Below are 17,569 nucleotides of genomic sequence, written 5' to 3'. Positions count from 1 at the left end.
TTTCCTATCCCTGATTCATCCTGTGTCATTTCTGCTAAATGCACTCTTTGTGCCCTTCAGCTCTGCATATTCCATCTGTACTATTTATATAACTCCTGTGCTGTTTATTCTATTTGTGCAATCTGTATGCTTTGTTGTGTTAATGGTTCCATTTGCACAAATTTCACTGCCTGGATGACTTCTGGTAGCTATCATAGGCTATATGCTTAGGTGATGTGATTAGATGTCTGTTTGCGCTTGCTGTAAATATGGGTTTGTGGTATGCAGCATTCACCTTGGGTGGAAAGATAATATGTGGGTGTGTACTTCAGTTTGAAGTCTGAAGCAGCCCTATGTTCCAATGGATAGTGGAGGTTGGCCCACTAAAGCAGATGGGGCATGGCCAAACCAACCTCAGCCTGTCCTCAGCCAGCCAGCCAGCCAACTGTCATGGACTGGTTGGACGCAGAGGAATGGTTGGAGGAACCAGCTGGGGAACCCCCAAGGGAAGAAGGCTCAGAGCCTGGGGAATAGTGCTGGGACAATGAGGATTGGTCAGAGGGAGAAGACTGGGAAGAGGGGGTTCGGAAGATGTAGAAGTAACAGGGCTTAGTGAGCTGGGAGACTCAGTGGCAGAGATACCAGTAAGTCCAGAATAGAGCCAGAAGCTGAAAGGTGGGAGAGAGGCTAAGAGGCAGAGATGAATTGAGCTAGTGAAGAGTCACAGGTGTCTCCCCCTCTTGCTATGATAAGCTCCCCTCCCTGTTGTCTCCCAGAACCAGAAGAGGCATGAAAAGAGCGGAGGAGAGATTGGCAACATGCTGACATAGTCTCCAGTTGCTTGAGAAAAACCCCTGGAGAGGAGGGTACTTCAGCAGCTGTGGGGAGACCTTCAGTCTCAGCAACTGCTTCATAGCGACAAGACCGACCAGAGACGAGTTGCCGGTGGAAGCTGGAGGCCTGTTCGCCATTAGGTTCAGCAGCATCTGATTGTGCCATTTCCACCTCAGTCGCGGTGCTCTGGATTTCTATTCAATGCAGTTCCTAAGGGGTGGGGGAAGGAGAGAGATGTCTCCATCTCATTGCGCCACAGATAAGGTTATCTTAACATGACATGGCTCTTGGGAAAGCTCTTATTCTTTTGCTTCAGACAGGAGCCTTGGCATTGCGGGCCGAGCCTTAGACTGTATAGATCTCGAGTAATGGATGTGCTATTTTCAGACTGTAGGTAGTGGGCAGATTACTGCACACAGCTGCCAATCTTCTCCTCTTGAGTCATAAACAATATTATCTATCTCTTGTGTTTGCTTTACAAACTAGATTTCAATGCAGCCATTTGCTCCATCTCTGTGTGCTTTCATGGAGCGAGAGGTTGTGCCTAAGAAGACACAAATGTTTTCACAAGAACTTGCTTATGTACATGTGTATTTGTTTATTTTATTTTATTTTATTTTGCATACAAAATTATTTATTTTATTTATTATTTATTTTGAATGTAAAAATTGATTTCAGAAGTTTTTATTTATTTATTTATTTAAATGCTGGGATTATGTGAAAGGAAGATAAAGGGATTCAGCTCTAAAAACTCCCTTTTAGGTAGCTTGGAGGTTATATCAAACCACTAATAATCAAGGCTGAAGATGCATCTGGGCTGTCAGCAGTGCCAGATTTATGTATAAGCTAAACAAGCTATAGCTTAGGGCCCCACTCTCCTGCCCAGGGGGTTCCCCAAAAATTAAAGGAAAACCTGGATGTACATTTCCAAAATATAAGATAAAAAACAAATAAAATAAAACCTACATACAGCAACAGTTTGTGTTGTGTAGGCTCCTATAATGTACGTAATGGCCCCCACCTGCTAGCCTGCTCCCTAAAATATCACTGGTTTGCTCATTTATAGATATAGGGTGCCTACATTTTGCATGGACTGGTTATTTTGTTATGTGCAAATGGCTTTAGATACCCATTAGGTCCATAAGTTACCATATAGCATATTCCTTCCAGTAGCACCTTAAAGACCAACTAAGTTAGTTCTTGGTATGAGCTTTCGTATGCATGCACGTATCTGAAGAAGTGTGCATGCACACGAAAGCTCATACCAAGAACTAACTTAGTTGGTCTTTAAGGTGCTACTGGAAGGAATTTTTTTATTTTGTTTTGACTATGGCAGACCAACATGGCTACCTATCTGTAACTGGACATATAGCATATATTCAACACAAAAAAACAGCAACAATTTGTTGTTGACGAAGGACAGCTGGACATATAAAGGGCCCCATTACCTTCAGTAGCTTAGGGCATCATCAAACCTAAACCCGGCCCTGGCTGTGAGTATTTTGCAGGGAATTTTGAGGGAACCCCCTGGGCAGATTTAGGGGGTGCATGGGGAGAGGGAGGGGAAGTTCCACTGCACAGCTAAAAGTCCTTGCACTGATGGAACAAGTGAGTTGAATGCCGCTCAGTGTACTGTATTTAAACCTTCCTAAGTGCACTAGTATAAATAAAGACGGCGCCACAAGATTGCTTCCTTTGTACGAAAAGGAGGGGGGAGGCAGATTTCCCCTTCCCCACTGTTCAGATGACTCATCCAGAGTTGCTTGCCATCATTCTGTTTTTTAGCAATATCTCCAAATTGATTCTTCTCCTGGGTTCAGTTGCTTAGCAGCCACCTCTTGACTTGTGTGATTAGTCTGGGAGCAAAGTGCTCAGAGATTACCTGAATTGCCTGATGAATAACAGTTTAAGGTTTTTATTTTTAAAGATCGGGGACCGTTAGGGATGGGCAGATCTGTCCATCTCAGTTTCTCCTTGTTTCCATCCCCCCACCTCAATACTGAGTTCAATTCTCGGCATTTCTATATCAGTTTTCAAATTCTTTTTATTTATTTTTGAAAATGTCAATACGAACATTTATTAGAGGTTTAGTGTGCATTTCTCCTAATATACATACTTTTGGAAGCAAATTCCCCTGATTAAAATGCATGTCATTTTTACTAATCTATGCATTTTATGCAAAATTTTCGCCAATATATGCATTTCTGTGCATATTACATAGAGAAAATTCCATTGCAAAATGTCCCCTCCTTGGCCAGGGTGCAGGATGCCAGCATCTTTACCCCAGATGGAGCCTGATGACCTAAAGCGTGAGCTATAAAGTGTGTACCGTATTTTTCGCCCCATAGGACGCACCGCCCCATAGGATGCACCGCCCCATAGGATGCAACTAGTTTTTTTTTGGGGGGGGGGGAATAAAGAAAAAAAATTATTTCCCCCCCAGGCACGGGGCTGGCGCAGGGGAACCCGAGCTTCCCCTGACCCCAGCCCCCAGAACAGCCCGCTATCCGCAAGCCTAGGGAGGCGCGAAGCCCAGGAGCCCCAGGCTTCGGAGTGCAGGCAGCACTGCGCAACCCTCGGGAGCCCGGCGCGGGCTCCCTAGGGTTGCGCAGGGCTTCATGAAGCCTGGAGAGCAAGAGGGGTCGGTGCACACCGACCCCTCTCACTTTCCAGGCTTCAGCGAAAGCCTGTATTCGCCCCATAGGATGCACACACATTTCCCCTTCATTTTTGAAGGGAAAAAGTGCGTCCTATAGGGCAAAAAATACGGTAAGTAGATTATAAAACTTGCTGATATTATTAGCATAAGAGAAAGTAGGGAAAGAGAGAACTGTTTGGTTGAAGAGTTTCTATCTTACTGAAATGAAAAAAAGTATCCAAGATGCTTTGAAGTCTTTTATGTTGTTGAGAAAGATATACAGTGGTACCTCGGGTTACATACGCTTCAGGTTACAGACGCTTCAGGTTACAGACTCTGCTAACCCAGAAATAGTGCTTCAGGTTAAGAACTTTGCTTCAGGATGAGAACAGGCGCAGCAGCAGCGGGAGGCCCCATTAGCTAAAGTGGTGCCTCAGGTTAAGAACAGTTTCAGGTTAAGTACGGACCGCTGGAACGAATTAAGTACTTAACACATCGTACCACTGTAAAATCAAATGTTAAAGGTTATTTTTTAGGTCAGAGAAATAACTATTTTGTTGAAAACTTCTTTAACTGAGAAAATTTAATTGTAAAAATCAGTTTACACATACAGTATTGTATAGTTGTAGGACTTACTATAATTTTGGATTATGTAAAACATATACTTATTTCTAATTTCATATGCGTATATTTCATACATACATAGCCTAATGAGTCTGCCGCACAACCTCTTTTATTGCATCCAAAAGGGGATGTTCTAATTCATTCATGAAGGTTTTATAATGTTCTGCAGTGAAGCCTTGTGGTGCAGGTGTGCTCTATTGACTGCTGTTCTATAATGACTCTTCCGGGCCCTGCAATTGTCATTGGGCTTTTTAAATGTTCAATATCTGTTTCAATTAAACCGTTTAATCTGAACCCGGTGGGATGTGCTATTCAGTAGGCAATGGGTGGTCCTGTTAATTGATTAATTCAACTGCATTTCATACAATGAATGAGCTAAGATTCATTTCCCTGAATGTCTGTAACTTACTTTACCTGCCTTGGAGATACAGAAACTCAAATGACAGTAAATGTGCAGGTTCTAGAGGTCTTAATCAGACTCGCTTGCATAAACAATGGATGCTTTCCATAAAAAAAAACCCCTCTGACAACATGTATAAAAATAAGAATCATATATTTTGCTTTGATCTCTTTTGCCTCTGGCCTTGCCCACCACTGAGAGGTGTCCCTCGCGAAGGCTGTTCATGGAGGAATCTGGCCCCTAGACAGAAAATGGTGCCCCACTCCTGTCTTATGTGAATCTGTTCATCCTTGAAGATGGACTGCTCTGCCCTTCCTGACTTCTCCTGCTCTGCCCCCTTGCCTTTTGAGGCACAGCTGATGGCAACATGCAAAAGGACACCACCACATGCACCTTGTACATGCCAAAGAGGTTATCTTCACCTGGCAAATATCAGAACTGCTTGGTGTAGGTTGTATGAGACTAAGAAGTGTCCAAAGTTTACATTTGATCTATCTGTAGGGAAAGCTAGCCATCTGCTGGTGCATGCAGGAACTACATAAAAACTATTTTTGTTACATTTATTCTTGATAGTACAGTGGTACCTCAGGTTACATAAGCTTCAGGTTACATATGCTTCAGGTTACATACTCCGCTAACCCAGAAATAGTGCTTCAGGTTAAGAACTTTGCTTCAGGTTGAGAACAGAAACCGTGCTCCGGCAGCGCAGCAGCAGCAGGAGGCTCCATTAGCTAAAGTGGTGCTTCAGGTTAAGAACAGCTTCAGGTTAAGTACGGACCTCCGGAACGAATTAAGTACTTAACCTGAGGTACCACTGTAAAAGGTAAAGGGACCGCTGACCATTAGGTCCAGTCGCGGATGACTCTGGAGTTGCGGTGCTCATCTTGCTTTACTGGCCGAGGGAGCCAGCGTACAGCTTCTGGGTCATGTGGCCAGCATCACTGGCGAAACCAGAGCAGCGCATGGAAACGCCCTTTACCTTCCCGCCGGAGCGGTACCCATTTATCTACTTGCACTTTGACGTGCTTTCAAATTGCTAGGTTGGCAGGAGCAGGGACCGAGCAACAGGAGCTCACCCAGTTGCGGGGATTTGAACCGCCGTCCTTCTGATTGGCAAGCCCAAGAGACTCAGTGGTTTAGACCACAGTGCCACCCACATCCTTTATTCTTGATAGAGGAGCTACAAAAGGATGAGTGCTTTTTCATCACACAAAGGAATATGTTTTTCTATCCATCTATCATCTATCTATCTATCTATCTATCTATCTATCTATCTATCTATCTATCTATCTATCTATCTATCTCTATCTATCTATCTACAGTGGTACCTCGGGTTAAGTACTTAATTCGTTCCAGAGGTCCGTACTTAACCTGAAACTGTTCTTAACCTGAAGCACCACTTTAGCTAATGGGCCCTCCCACTGCTGCTGCGCCGCCAGAGCACGATTTCTGTTCTCATCCTGAAGCAAAGTTCTTAACCTGAAGCACTATTTCTGCGTTAGCGGAGTCTGTAACCTGAAGCGTATGTAACCCGAGGTACCACTCTATCTATCTATCTGTCTGTCTATCATCTTTCCCAGAGATTGTGTCAAACTGAGGTGATAAGATGACCAATTTCAAATACCTGAAGGCCTGTCAAATGGAAGACGGAGCAAGCTTGTTTTCTGGGTAGGACCCAAACAAATTGATTCAAAATACAATACAGGAGATTCTGACTAAATATTAGGAAGAACTTTCTGATGGTGAGAGCTGTTCAACAGTTGGACTGACTACCTTGAAGGTAGTGGACTCTCCTTTAAAGGAGGTTTTGAAGCAGAGTTTGGATGACCATCAGCTCTATGATATGACCATCAGCTCTATGAAGCAGAGTTTGGATGACCATCAGCTCTATGACCATCAGCTCTACAGCTCTATGATTCTAAGTCCTACTCAGAGTAGAGATTAATGAAACTGAGTTAGGTCAACTTCAGACAGCACTTCGTTCACTTTTACTGATGTTTCCTTACCTGATAATTTCAGTGTTTTATATGCGATCTTTCACATGATCTAGAAAAGCAGGGTTCCTGGTGTTCAAACACTATTTCTTCTTTGTAATGTTTTAGTTGCTCCGAATAAAACTTGCAACTACAGTGGTACCTCAGGTTAAGAACTTAATTCGTTCTGGAGGTCTGTTCTTAACCTGAAACTGTTCTTAACCTGCGGTACCACTTTAGCTAATGAGGCCTCCTGCTGCCACCGTGCCACTGCTGCACAATTTCTGTTCTCATCCTGAAGCAAAGTTCTTAACCCGAGGTACTATTTCTGGGTTAGTGGAGTCTGTAACCTGAAGAGTCTATAACCCGAGGTACCACTGTACTCATCCCCCCCCCCATGGACCAACACAACTCCCATCACTTTTTATTTTGTATTTTCTTTCCTTGCATTGTTTTAATTGTTCTTTAAGCTGCCTTGGGGACTATTGGTAGAAAGGCAGAGTATGCTTTAAAAAAACCAAAAACAAATTTTAATTCCCACACTAGCTATTTCCCACAGGGAAGAAGAATGAGAAGGGCATGCAAAATGAAAGCATGCCAAAGAGTCCTCTGATGGATGACTTGCAGAAGTAAAGCCAAGCCACCAGGAAATTATTTCTTTTGAAAAAGCTCTTCCTCTCATAACTGCTTAAAACGAAGAGTAAAGGTAAAGGTAAAGGTACCCCTGCCCGTACGGGCCAGTCTTGACAGACTCTGGGGTTGTGCGCCCATCTCACTTAAGAGGCCAGGGGCCAGCGCTGTCCGGAGACACTTCCGGGTCACGTGGCCAGTGTGACATCGCTGCTCTGGCGAGCCAGAGCCGCACACGGAAACGCCGTTTACCTTCCCGCTGGTAAGCGGTCCCTATTTATCTACTTGCACCCGGAGGTGCTTTCGAACTGCTAGGTTGGCAGGCGCTGGGACCGAGCAGCGGGAGCGCACCCCGCCGCAGGGATTCGAACCGCCGACCTTTCGATCGGCAAGTCCTAGGCGCTGAGGCTTTAACCCACAGCGCCACCTGCGTCCCCCAAAAAAACGAAGAGTAAATGTTGCTAAATAGAGAGAGTTGCAGCATCCCTTATGTAATAAGAAAAACTAGATTCATTACGCAATGAATTAAGCACTTCATTGAACATATCTTAGGAAAACCAAGGAAACAGGTATTATCTCCAGTGGTTTGACTTCATGCCCAAAGGCACAGTCCTCCATCGTCCCCCGAGACAAAAGGATGCCAACAATTGAGTGAAAATTAGTGCAGGATAGGCCTGAGCTGACTTCGCAGGCTCATTACTATAAGGCCACTTGTGCAACATACGGTACATTTAAAGCACTAAGATTCCACCTTAAACAGTCATGGCTTTCCCCAAAGAATATTGGGAGCTAGAGGGACACGGGTGGCGGGTGGCGCTGTGGTCTAAACCACTGTGCCTCTTGGGCTTGCTGACTGGAAGGTTGGCAGTTCAAATTCCTGCGACAGGGCAAGCTCCTGTTGCTCTGTCCCAGCTCCCACCAACCTAGCAGTTCGAAAGCACGCCAGTGCAAGTAGATAAATAGGTACCGCTGCAACTGGAAGGTAAACGGCATCTCCATGTGCTCTGGTTTCTGTCATAATGTTCTGTTGCGCCAGAGGCAGTTTAGTCATGCTGGCCACATGACCCGGAAAGCTGCCTGTGGACAAACGCCGGCTCCCTCGGCCTGAAAGCGAGATGAGCACCGCCACCCCATAGTTGCCTTTGATTGGACTTAACCATCCAGGGGTCCTTTACCTTTTTACCTTTATTGGGAACTGTAGTTTCTTATGGATGCTGGGAGTTTTTAGGAGACACCCCAGCCCCCCATTACCCTCCCAGAGCTACAATTCCTGGGCTGCTTTAACAATAAATCCCTCCTGCCATTGTACTCTACCAATGGTAATAAATAGATAGAAGTGGGGCTTGGTCGATTTCTGTTAGGATCAACTGATTTGGCGTGGAGGGAATTCTATCTTGTGAGCCTCCTGTTTGTGTCTGAAGTGATGTAGCCCACACACAGTTTCACCAGCTCGGTGAGAACTAGGTCTTAAGAAATGTTTGGCCTTCTGACAGAATTCTAACATTTCCCCCCCTTAAACAGAATTAATTGGGAAAAGAAAAGGAGCTGCGGTCTATATCTGACTGCTTCATGCTGAAGCGTGGTTGCAGTAAGCCTCATTAATTGCATTTATTTAATGTCAAAGGTAAAAAGGTTTGCTGAAAGTTGTACAGGTGGCTGGTTTTGTTAAATCAAAACCCCTGCCCAAAGTGTACTGCCTTTTCCCACGCTTGTTATTATGAACTCCAAATGCTATCTTCAAACCAGGAAATCTGAACTCGTCTCAGTGCATTCTAGTTGTTTTCTCCAGAGCTGGCACCTTCTTCTTCTTGAAAAGGTCAAACTAGACATGACACAGTGGATCTGTGATAGAATCTCCTGCAGGTGTGTGGTTGGTTTTTTAAAAGTAATTAAAAGCAGCAGTAGAGAGTGATTTTTTTTTTTTTATAAGATCTGTTAATTGGGCAAGTTGTCTTTCCCTTCCATGATCTTTGCTCTTTCAGGGGTGAGAAGCTGAACTTCCTGAAGATGCTTTTGAATTAAATAAACAGTGCAAGATATCCTGTCCAGACATATGCGCCCCCTTATAGCCTTTATCTTTTCAATATCTTTTCAATATCTTTATGCGCCCCCTTGCCCAGATTGTCCAGAGTTTTGGGCTGGATTGTCAACAATATGCTGATGACACGCAGCTTTATCTGTTGTTGGACGGCTGCCCTGACTTGGCCCCGGATACACTGACCAGATGCTTGGAAGCTGTAGCTGGATGGCTGCGTGGGAGCTGGTGGAAGTTAAATCCTTCAAAGACATTGGTCCTCTGGCTGGGTCGGGATGACACGGGGTTGGGGGGCCAACTCCCATCTCTTGTGGGGGCTCACTCAGTGCCAGCGCCTTCCGTCAAGAGCTTGGGTGTAACCTTCAACGCCTCCCTTTCCATGGAGGTGCAGGTTGCAGCCACAGCAAATGTGGCGTTTTTCCATCTCCACTGTATCAAGCAGTTGGTCCGTTACCTTTCTCGCCCTGATCTGGCCACAGTGATCCATGCGACGGTCACCTTAAGATCCACCTTAAGGTCCACAGTGATCCATGTGACGGTCACCTTAAGGTCCACAAATAACAAAACTTTGGAGGTCCCAAGCCGCAAGGTGGTTAGATTGGTCTCAACTAGGGCCAGGGCCTTTTCAGTACTGGCTCCGACTTGGTGGAACACTCTGTCACAAGAGACTAGGGCCCTGCGGGACTTGACATCTTTCCGCAGGGCCTGCAAGACAGAGCTGTTCCGCCTGGCTTTGGTTTGGACTCAGTCTGACCCTTATGTTTCCGTCCCCTTATGGTTTTGATTTATGGGCTACTATTAAAACGAGGCTGCATTTTAAATTGCATTTTAACCTGTATTTTAATAAACTGTTTTTCTTTATTTGTTTGTTTGTTTTATTATGTTTTATTGTAATTTTATTGGTGTTAGCTGTCCTGAGCCTGACTCTGGATGGGGAGGGTGGGGTATAAATAAAATTATTATTATTATTATTATTATTATTATTATTATTATTATTATTATTATATATTTCCATGCTTTTCTTTGCTGCATGTTTTGCCACGGTAAATCCCGGGTCTTGGCTTCCAGGATTTCCAATCTCTACCTAGTCAACAGAATTCTCCTCAGGCCATACATTGACTCCTCCTTCGCCCTGCAATGTACCCAAAATGTTTTTGCAGGAGAGGAATGTGTTCCTCTAAGACTCTGATAAGGTCTCTTGCTTGTCTGGTGGGTGGATAGAGAGGGGTGTGTGAGTGTGAGTGGAAACTATCCTATTGCACAAAGGTAATATCTACACCTGCTGCTTTGCCCCACCCACCACTGGCATGTGGTCCCAGGAAGGCTGTCCAGAATGGAGTGTGGCTCCACACTCCAGAAAAAGGTTCCCCACCCCTGCTGTGGGTGATAGACAAGATGCACATTCATCAGGGCTTAGGAACAAATTAGGAACCAATGAAAATGAAGCAATATCGGAATCACATGCTCCAAAGAAATATCATTATTTATACTCTGCCCATCTGGGCGGCCTACAACATATATAAAAACATCAAGTTTTAAAAACTTCCCGATACAGGGCTATCTTCAGAAGTCTTCTAAAAGTTGTGTAATTCTTTATCTCCTTGACATTTGAAGGGAGGGTGTTCCACAGGGAGGGCGCCACTACCAAGAAGTCCCTCTGCCTGGTTCCCTGTAACTTGGCTTCTTGCAGTGAGGGAACCGCCAGAAGGCCCTCAGAGGAGGACCTTAGTGTCTGGGCTGAACGATGGGGGTGGAGACACTCCTTCAGGTATACAGTGGTACCTCGGGTTAAGAACTTAATTCATTCTGGAGGTCCATTCTTAACCTGAAACTGTTCTTAACCTGAGGTACCACTATAGCTAATGGGGCCTCCCACTGCATGATTTCTGTTCTCATCCTGAAGCAAAGTTCTTAACCCGACGTACTATTTCTGGGTTAGCGGAGTCTGTAACCTGAAGCATCTGTAACCTGAAGCATCTGTAACCCGAGGTACCACTGTACTGGGCTGAAGCCATTTAGGGCTTTAATGGTCAGAAAGAAAGAAAGAAAGATCCTTTGTGATTATCAAAGTGGCTACACCCATACAATACATTTAAAGCACTATGATACCATTTTAAACCTTCATTGTTTCCCCCAAAGAATTTTGGGAGCTTTAGGTTGTTACGGGTGCCGATAGTTGTTAGGAGATTCCTCATAGATACAGTGCTCAGAATGGTTTAACAATCAACTCCTCTCTACAGGGAACTCTAGAAATTGTAGCTCTTTGAGGGGAGTAGGGCAGTGTTTCCCAACCTTGTGCCTCCAGCTGTTTTTGGACTACAATTCCCATCATCCCTGACCACTGTTCTTGCTAGCTAGGGATGATGGGAGTTGTAGGCCAAAAACATCTGGAGGCCCAAGGTTGGGAAACACTGGAGTAGGGGGTATCCTGACAACTCTCAGCACCCAAAACAAACTACAGCTCCCAGGATTCTTTGAGGGAAGCCATGACTGTGTTAATGTATGGTGTGAATGTGGCCCATGTTTGAAAATCAGTGCCAGCCCACTCATGAGGCAAGGTGAGGCAACCACCTCAGATGGCAGGATCCACTGGGGCAGCCGATCCCAATGTTGATCTTTCCCCCCACTTGTACCTGATGTAGATATTCCCTCTCTCCTTGTTCCCTGGCAGGGAGGGAAGCACCATTCTGCAGTCTGCCTCAGGTGCCAAAATGTCTTGGGCCAGGCTCTGTTGAAAATGCAAGTGCAGTTTCAGCCTTGCTCTGACTCCGCTTGCACAGCACTGGCTGCTACTTTGTTGTTCCGTTGAATTGGGACCCATTTTGTGAAGAATCAGGAATATACCCTGCCTATGTTTCTTCAGTGGTTTGCAAATATAGAAGGTCCCAGGTTCAGTTCATGGCATCTCCGGGTAGGAATGAAACCCTGGAGAGCTGCTGCCAGCCAGTGTAGACAATACACTGGACCAATGTTCCAGTTTCCTATGCTACTTATAAGGTAAGCAGCCTTGCCAAGGCTATTGTCCTGAAAGGTGGCTTAGAAATATTTGAAATAATAAACATAATAAAGTTTGACCTTAACAAGATTTCTCATGAAATAAAGAGAGGTAGGCTCGTGGTTGTGACCTTTTCTACATGTCTCCAAAAATAGAGCAACGGCAAATGTATTAATATAGACCTGTGTTATCATAGTTTAGTTTATAGACCTTTCCTTGTAAAGGAAGTGTTATTGTTTTCATTACTATACTCAAACGACTCTCTTGCTTTCTCTCTCGGGAAGTGGTCAAGGATATTGTTTCATATTTTCAGTGCAGACATCTTGGTTCCAAATTATGAACACGGTTGCCAAGGAGACATATCACCACCAGAATGCATATTTTCTTATATTTAGCATTTACTGTGCAATCCAAACCCTGGACTCTCTCCAGGTCAGAGGGAGTTTCACTATGGTGGAATTCCCACCTCAGTGATAGAGAGAGTCCATGTGGGTGGAAATTCCCTGCTGCTCTTGGAACCCGCTCCTCTCCCCATGGACAGCCCAATTGATGGGAGATTATGTCCACTGTCAATCTGCTGGGAAGGTCACCCCCAAAATGGGGTTTGATGGAGGCAGAGAAGGGGCATGCCAATGGGGGTGTGCCTGGCAGCACATCCAACCCCCTGCAGATGGCAGCCACACCCTTACAACCAATTGGATCCTATACCAATAGAAGGTTTGATGGAAGGAGGGCTTGCTCAATAGGAAACAACAGGTGGGCCTGATTCAAGAATTATGGGCTGCCCCCTTCCCTGGAATATGGCAGAGGCTAGTTGCCACATGACCATGGCAGGATATACTGTAAACCCTACATGCACCAGATGCAGTTCATATGACACCTCATCTAGTGCAGGACACTCCTGGTGCAGGGACTTTTGATTGCAAGAAGGGGAGCTCCGGGGAAGAGGCGCTGCTCTCAGGAGCACTGAGTGCAAAGCTAGCAAGGTTGTCACCCAGTTAAATAAATCCTAGTTCATGTGTCTAACTGACAGATTCAAGCTGCATAATTTTGCAAATGGGAAAGCACCCAAAAATTCTAAAGAAAAAGCCTGCTTCCTTTGTTTGCTTGGGTTTTTTTTTTTTTTTTTAGATTTTGTGTGTTGCAGCAGGCATCATTTTAGAAAATTCTCATACAGGAAGAACTGTCCCTTGTAAGGTGGGGCTTACTATCTGCAGGTTGTAGGTGTGTTTTAAATAAGAACTATTATTTAAAATTTTATAAAAATATGATGACTATTCATTGAGTGATCTAAGAGGTTTTAACTTCACCAGGCCCTGATAGCTATCTCATTCAAAAGCACAGAAAGATACCATGCTATCTGGCAACCATATCTGAGCTCCCATTGACAAAATAGACCATCCTGACTTATTAACCAAGAATTTGCCTAGCAAAGGAATGGTCCACAAAGAGCCATAACAATGTACCACTTAGAATCCCAATGCTTTATAGTCATTTGGAGAGTTCTCAGTTCAGATCTCACCTTAGCCATAAACCCAAGTGTCGATCAATCTTATATGCGTCTAAAATGTAAGACCCACTGAATTCAATAGGACTTACAGGTGAGAAAAGGAGCAGTCTTATCCATGATTTTATGCAAAACACTGTTCTCTTAGCCTAACAACATAGAAAATAAGACTGGCTGACCTCTGGGAAGCTACTGATATTATTGAGATGTCACTATGATATTTACAATGCAGTCCAAGGGCAAGAGGTGTGTCTAGATGCTGGGTTTGGGGAAATCTCATGTAAGAATCCTGAAGATTCATTAGGAGCTGCATTCATATATCTAGCTTTTACTTGCCTCCCACTCCAAGTTGATAGTTCTAGTCATATGAAATCAACAATGGTTCATAAAGTGGCAACCAAAATGATCAAGGGGGGCGGAGCAACTTCCCTACTAAGAAAGGTTGCAGCAAGTTGGCCTTTTTTAGTTTAAAGGAGAGTAGCAGTTCACATTGTAGAAATGTATGAAATTATGCACGGCACAGAGAAAGTGGAAAGAGACGTTTTTTCTCCCTGTCTGATAACACCAGACTCCATGGATATGTGACAAAGCTGAATATTAGAGTGGTGGTCTTCAACTGTTCTACCTCTGACTCCTAACCTGCAACACAGAACCCACTTTCCCATATTCACTTTTCAATTTATACTTAACTGTCCTTGTTATTTATTAGATTCATATCCTGCCTTTCATCCCAAAGGAGCCCAGGGCAGCAAACATTACTATGGAATTGCCCAATGGGCAGAGGACCCCACAGCCCTGCTTTGTGCTGAATTTGAACGTATTTCCTGACCCAGCACCCTTTTCTTCTTCTTCTTCTCCTTCAATTTATTGAATTTATACACTGCCCTATACCGTACCTGTAGATCTCAGGGTGGTTCATAGAACGAAATCCAAATATAAAACCACAAAATATATAATCAAAATAAAAACAACCACCCAATAACACCCCCAACCACATTTTAAAAGGCGATGTCTCTGAAGACGCCAGTTCTGCTTGCAGATGCCCATATGGCCATTTTGGAGGGGTTGCAGCACTGACACAAGTTTAATATGTTTGCACTGACGGTGACTGTATCCTAATTATTCTTGCTCTTGGCATTGCTTAAATACTACTTTTCGTTTTATTGTCTGTATATTCCTCTCTGTCATTTGTTAAATATGTCTATTGTTATTATGAATCTGACAGCTAGAGAGAGCTGTGGCTGCCATGCCCTGAGCGGAGAGGTAGGAACGGGAAGAACTCAACCCAAACCCCTTCTCCCCTCACGACTCGGCCAGAGCAGCGGCCGTCCCATGATGCTCCGCGGCAGGCGGTCACCTCGGCCTGCGTTCCCGGCATGCCGCGCGCGGGCCCTCGCCTCAGCCTGCTGGAATCAGGCAGCAGCAGCAGCACTACTAGCAGCAGGCGGGGCCGCCGTCGCTGTCGTCGCCTCCTCCTCCTCCGCCTCCCCGCCTCCCGTGTGAGACAGCAGGAGGAGCGCCCGCCGCCTCAGGAGGAGTAGCCACCCCGCCGAGCCGCAGTAGCCGCTCGCCTCCATTACCGCCGCTCTTCTTCTTACTGCTGCTGCTATTATTGTTGTTATTGCCTCCTCCTCCTCCTCCTCCTTCCCCTGCCGCCGCCGCCGCTTCCCCGGCCGGCCATGCCGTCTCGGGCAAGGTAATGAGCCGCAGAGCCCCGGGGTCTCGGCTGAGCGGCGCTTCTTCCTCCGGCACCAGGCAGCACTATCACCCGCGGAGCTGGAATGACTGGCAACCCAGGTGGGCGAGCGGGCAGGCAGGCAGGCGGGTGTCTTCTACGGCGGGGCGGCGGCGGCGCGGCCTAGGGTCTGAGGGCAGCGTGCGGGTGCCTCCCTCGCTCCCCTCAGCCTCGGCAGGGGTCGGAGGCCCTGAGGCAGGAAGGGAGCCGGCCGCCCGGGGTGGGGGTTGAAGGGAAGTTGCCCTCTCAGGCGCCCACCCGCCGCTACGGCAGCAGGGCTCGCCTGGCGCGGCCTAGCGCGGAGAGGGAGAGGCTGGCCGCTTCGGCCCGTGTTGGGGATCGTCGGAGCGGGAAGGAGGAGGTGGCAGGAGACGGGGGAAGCCCTTGCAATGCCTCTCCCTCGCGGCCTACGAGGGAGGGAGGGAGGTCGTGCTGCTTCTACTACTACTACTACTACTACTGCCGCCGCTTCTTCGGGTTGGTTTTGAGGCCTAGGGAGGTTTAAAGCGGGTGGGCAAATGTGCGTGTGGAATCCCACCCCATTTCTTCCTCTGTTCCTTTCTTATGTCTGTGTCTCTCCACCTCCACCCTTGTTGGCAGGGCCTCCGTGGAGATACTGGTTCCGGGTACGTGTGTGTGCGGGGAAGTTTGCTTTCACTCTCTCTCTCTCTGCATGTGTGTGACAAACCCAGTGCGCTGGTTGGAGGTAATAGGCCCCGTGCGTGGTGGGCTTTTCCTAATTCATAGACCTTTTTTTTTCCTCTGGTGGGAAAGAGGATTTGGCATGGGGTGGGTGGGAAACTTGTATACTGGGGGAAGTTTTTGTACTAAGAGGTCCTGCCTAGGAGGTTGAACTCGATGGCTTTTATGTACCATCCCATCCAGATGTGATTCTACGAGTGGGTGGGATAATTTAGAGAGAGGCACACACCCCTCCTTGCCAGTTGAGGAATAATAAATATTAATGGGCTCTGCAAAAGCTGACGCCATAACAAATGCTGCAGTAGAGCAAAAGCATGAAATACAGCATTTATACCCACAGTAGAGGACTTTGGGTTGGGATAGGTAACCTATGGCCTTCCAGATGTTGCTGGACTCCCAACCAAAATCATCTCTGGCCATTGGCCATGCTGGCTGGAGCTGATGGGAGTTAGGATCCAGCAACATCTGGAGGGCCACAGGTTTCCCAGCCCTTGCGCCAGGTACCGTTTCCATGCACGTTCCCATCCTCTGGTTTTGCAGTTCTCCTTCCTATGATTGAAGGAATTTGAATTAATTGTTCATTGGATGCCTTCATCCACTGGGTTAATTTCACAGGACTTTGGAGTTGCAACTTTGTTGTCTAGATGGTAACTTGTTGATACTGTCTAGACATAAGGAAGGCCTGGTGACTTGTGTCAAGGATTTAGTGTCTAGTTCAAAATGCATTTACAGTACTTGAAAGGGTTTGAAACTATTAACTCTTAAATTTGGGTTTTTTAGATTGCTTATGATGCTGTTAGATTTTACGTTGAATCTAGTATTTTAAATGGGTGATAAAATTAAATCCTTAATGCTTCAGATTTTCTATTTTTAATTTTAAAATTTGTCATAATTTGGTCTAATATGTTCACTATACCAAGGTACTCAGGACGTATCTTCTCACTTGCAGCACATTGGTGACATCAAAGTGCATGTAGGCTGTAGTGCTATACACACTTATTTGAGTTCTATTAAACTCTAGGACATTAGAATAGATGTTTATAGGGTTGTGCTATTTGTATCAATGTTAAAGAAATGGATGTGAGGTGATAATGTCATGTACCTAAATGATGATAAGATTTATTTATTTTATTTATTCCACAACATCTATATGCTGATTGATTGTTTTAAGACCTCTCAGCAGTTTACAAAAAATAAACATTGGTTCTGTTCCACATTTTCAGGTGTGTAAAAATAATAGTTCAGTTTTGCTTGTCAGTAATATTGAGATAAATCATTTGACATCTCCCAAAAGGGCAAATGAGTTTTGTACTGCAAATTGGTATCCAAGGAACAACTTGGGCATGGCCAGTGTGGTTTTTTGACCACTAAGAAGTCTGCTCATGAAAGTCCCCTCAGTTTCAAAAATGGTTTGCTATGTGACATGTGGGGTTACTGTTAAAAAGACACATGTAAGTAGTTTTTTTTTTAAAAAAACAACAACCTGGTCTCTCTTGGTCTCCACTTTTCCCAGTAGC

The 17,569-nt window shown here is 45.4% G+C and overlaps 1 protein-coding gene and 1 long non-coding RNA gene across 2 annotated transcripts in view; one reads left to right on the top strand and one right to left on the bottom strand.

The window, feature by feature from the left end:
• Window positions 1–17,569, bottom strand: part of LOC307202476 — a 95,535-nt gene that overhangs the window by 13,268 nt on the left and 64,698 nt on the right. The gene's annotated exons all lie outside the window — the stretch shown is intronic.
• Window positions 15,035–17,569, top strand: part of SMG1 (SMG1 nonsense mediated mRNA decay associated PI3K related kinase) — a 71,403-nt gene continuing 68,868 nt past the window's right edge. Inside the window, exon 1 of the mRNA XM_079952290.1 lies at window positions 15,035–15,412. Coding sequence (XP_079808416.1) covers window positions 15,315–15,412 — 98 coding nt within the window. The 5' untranslated portion in view covers window positions 15,035–15,314. The remainder of the gene's footprint in view (window positions 15,413–17,569) is intronic.

Source organism: Podarcis cretensis (assembly GCF_951804945.1).
Source record: "Podarcis cretensis genome assembly, chromosome: 14".
Lineage (NCBI taxonomy): Eukaryota > Metazoa > Chordata > Lepidosauria > Squamata > Lacertidae > Podarcis > Podarcis cretensis.
Note: the sequence above shows the minus strand (reverse complement) of the source record. Positions and strands in the feature narration are given on the sequence as shown.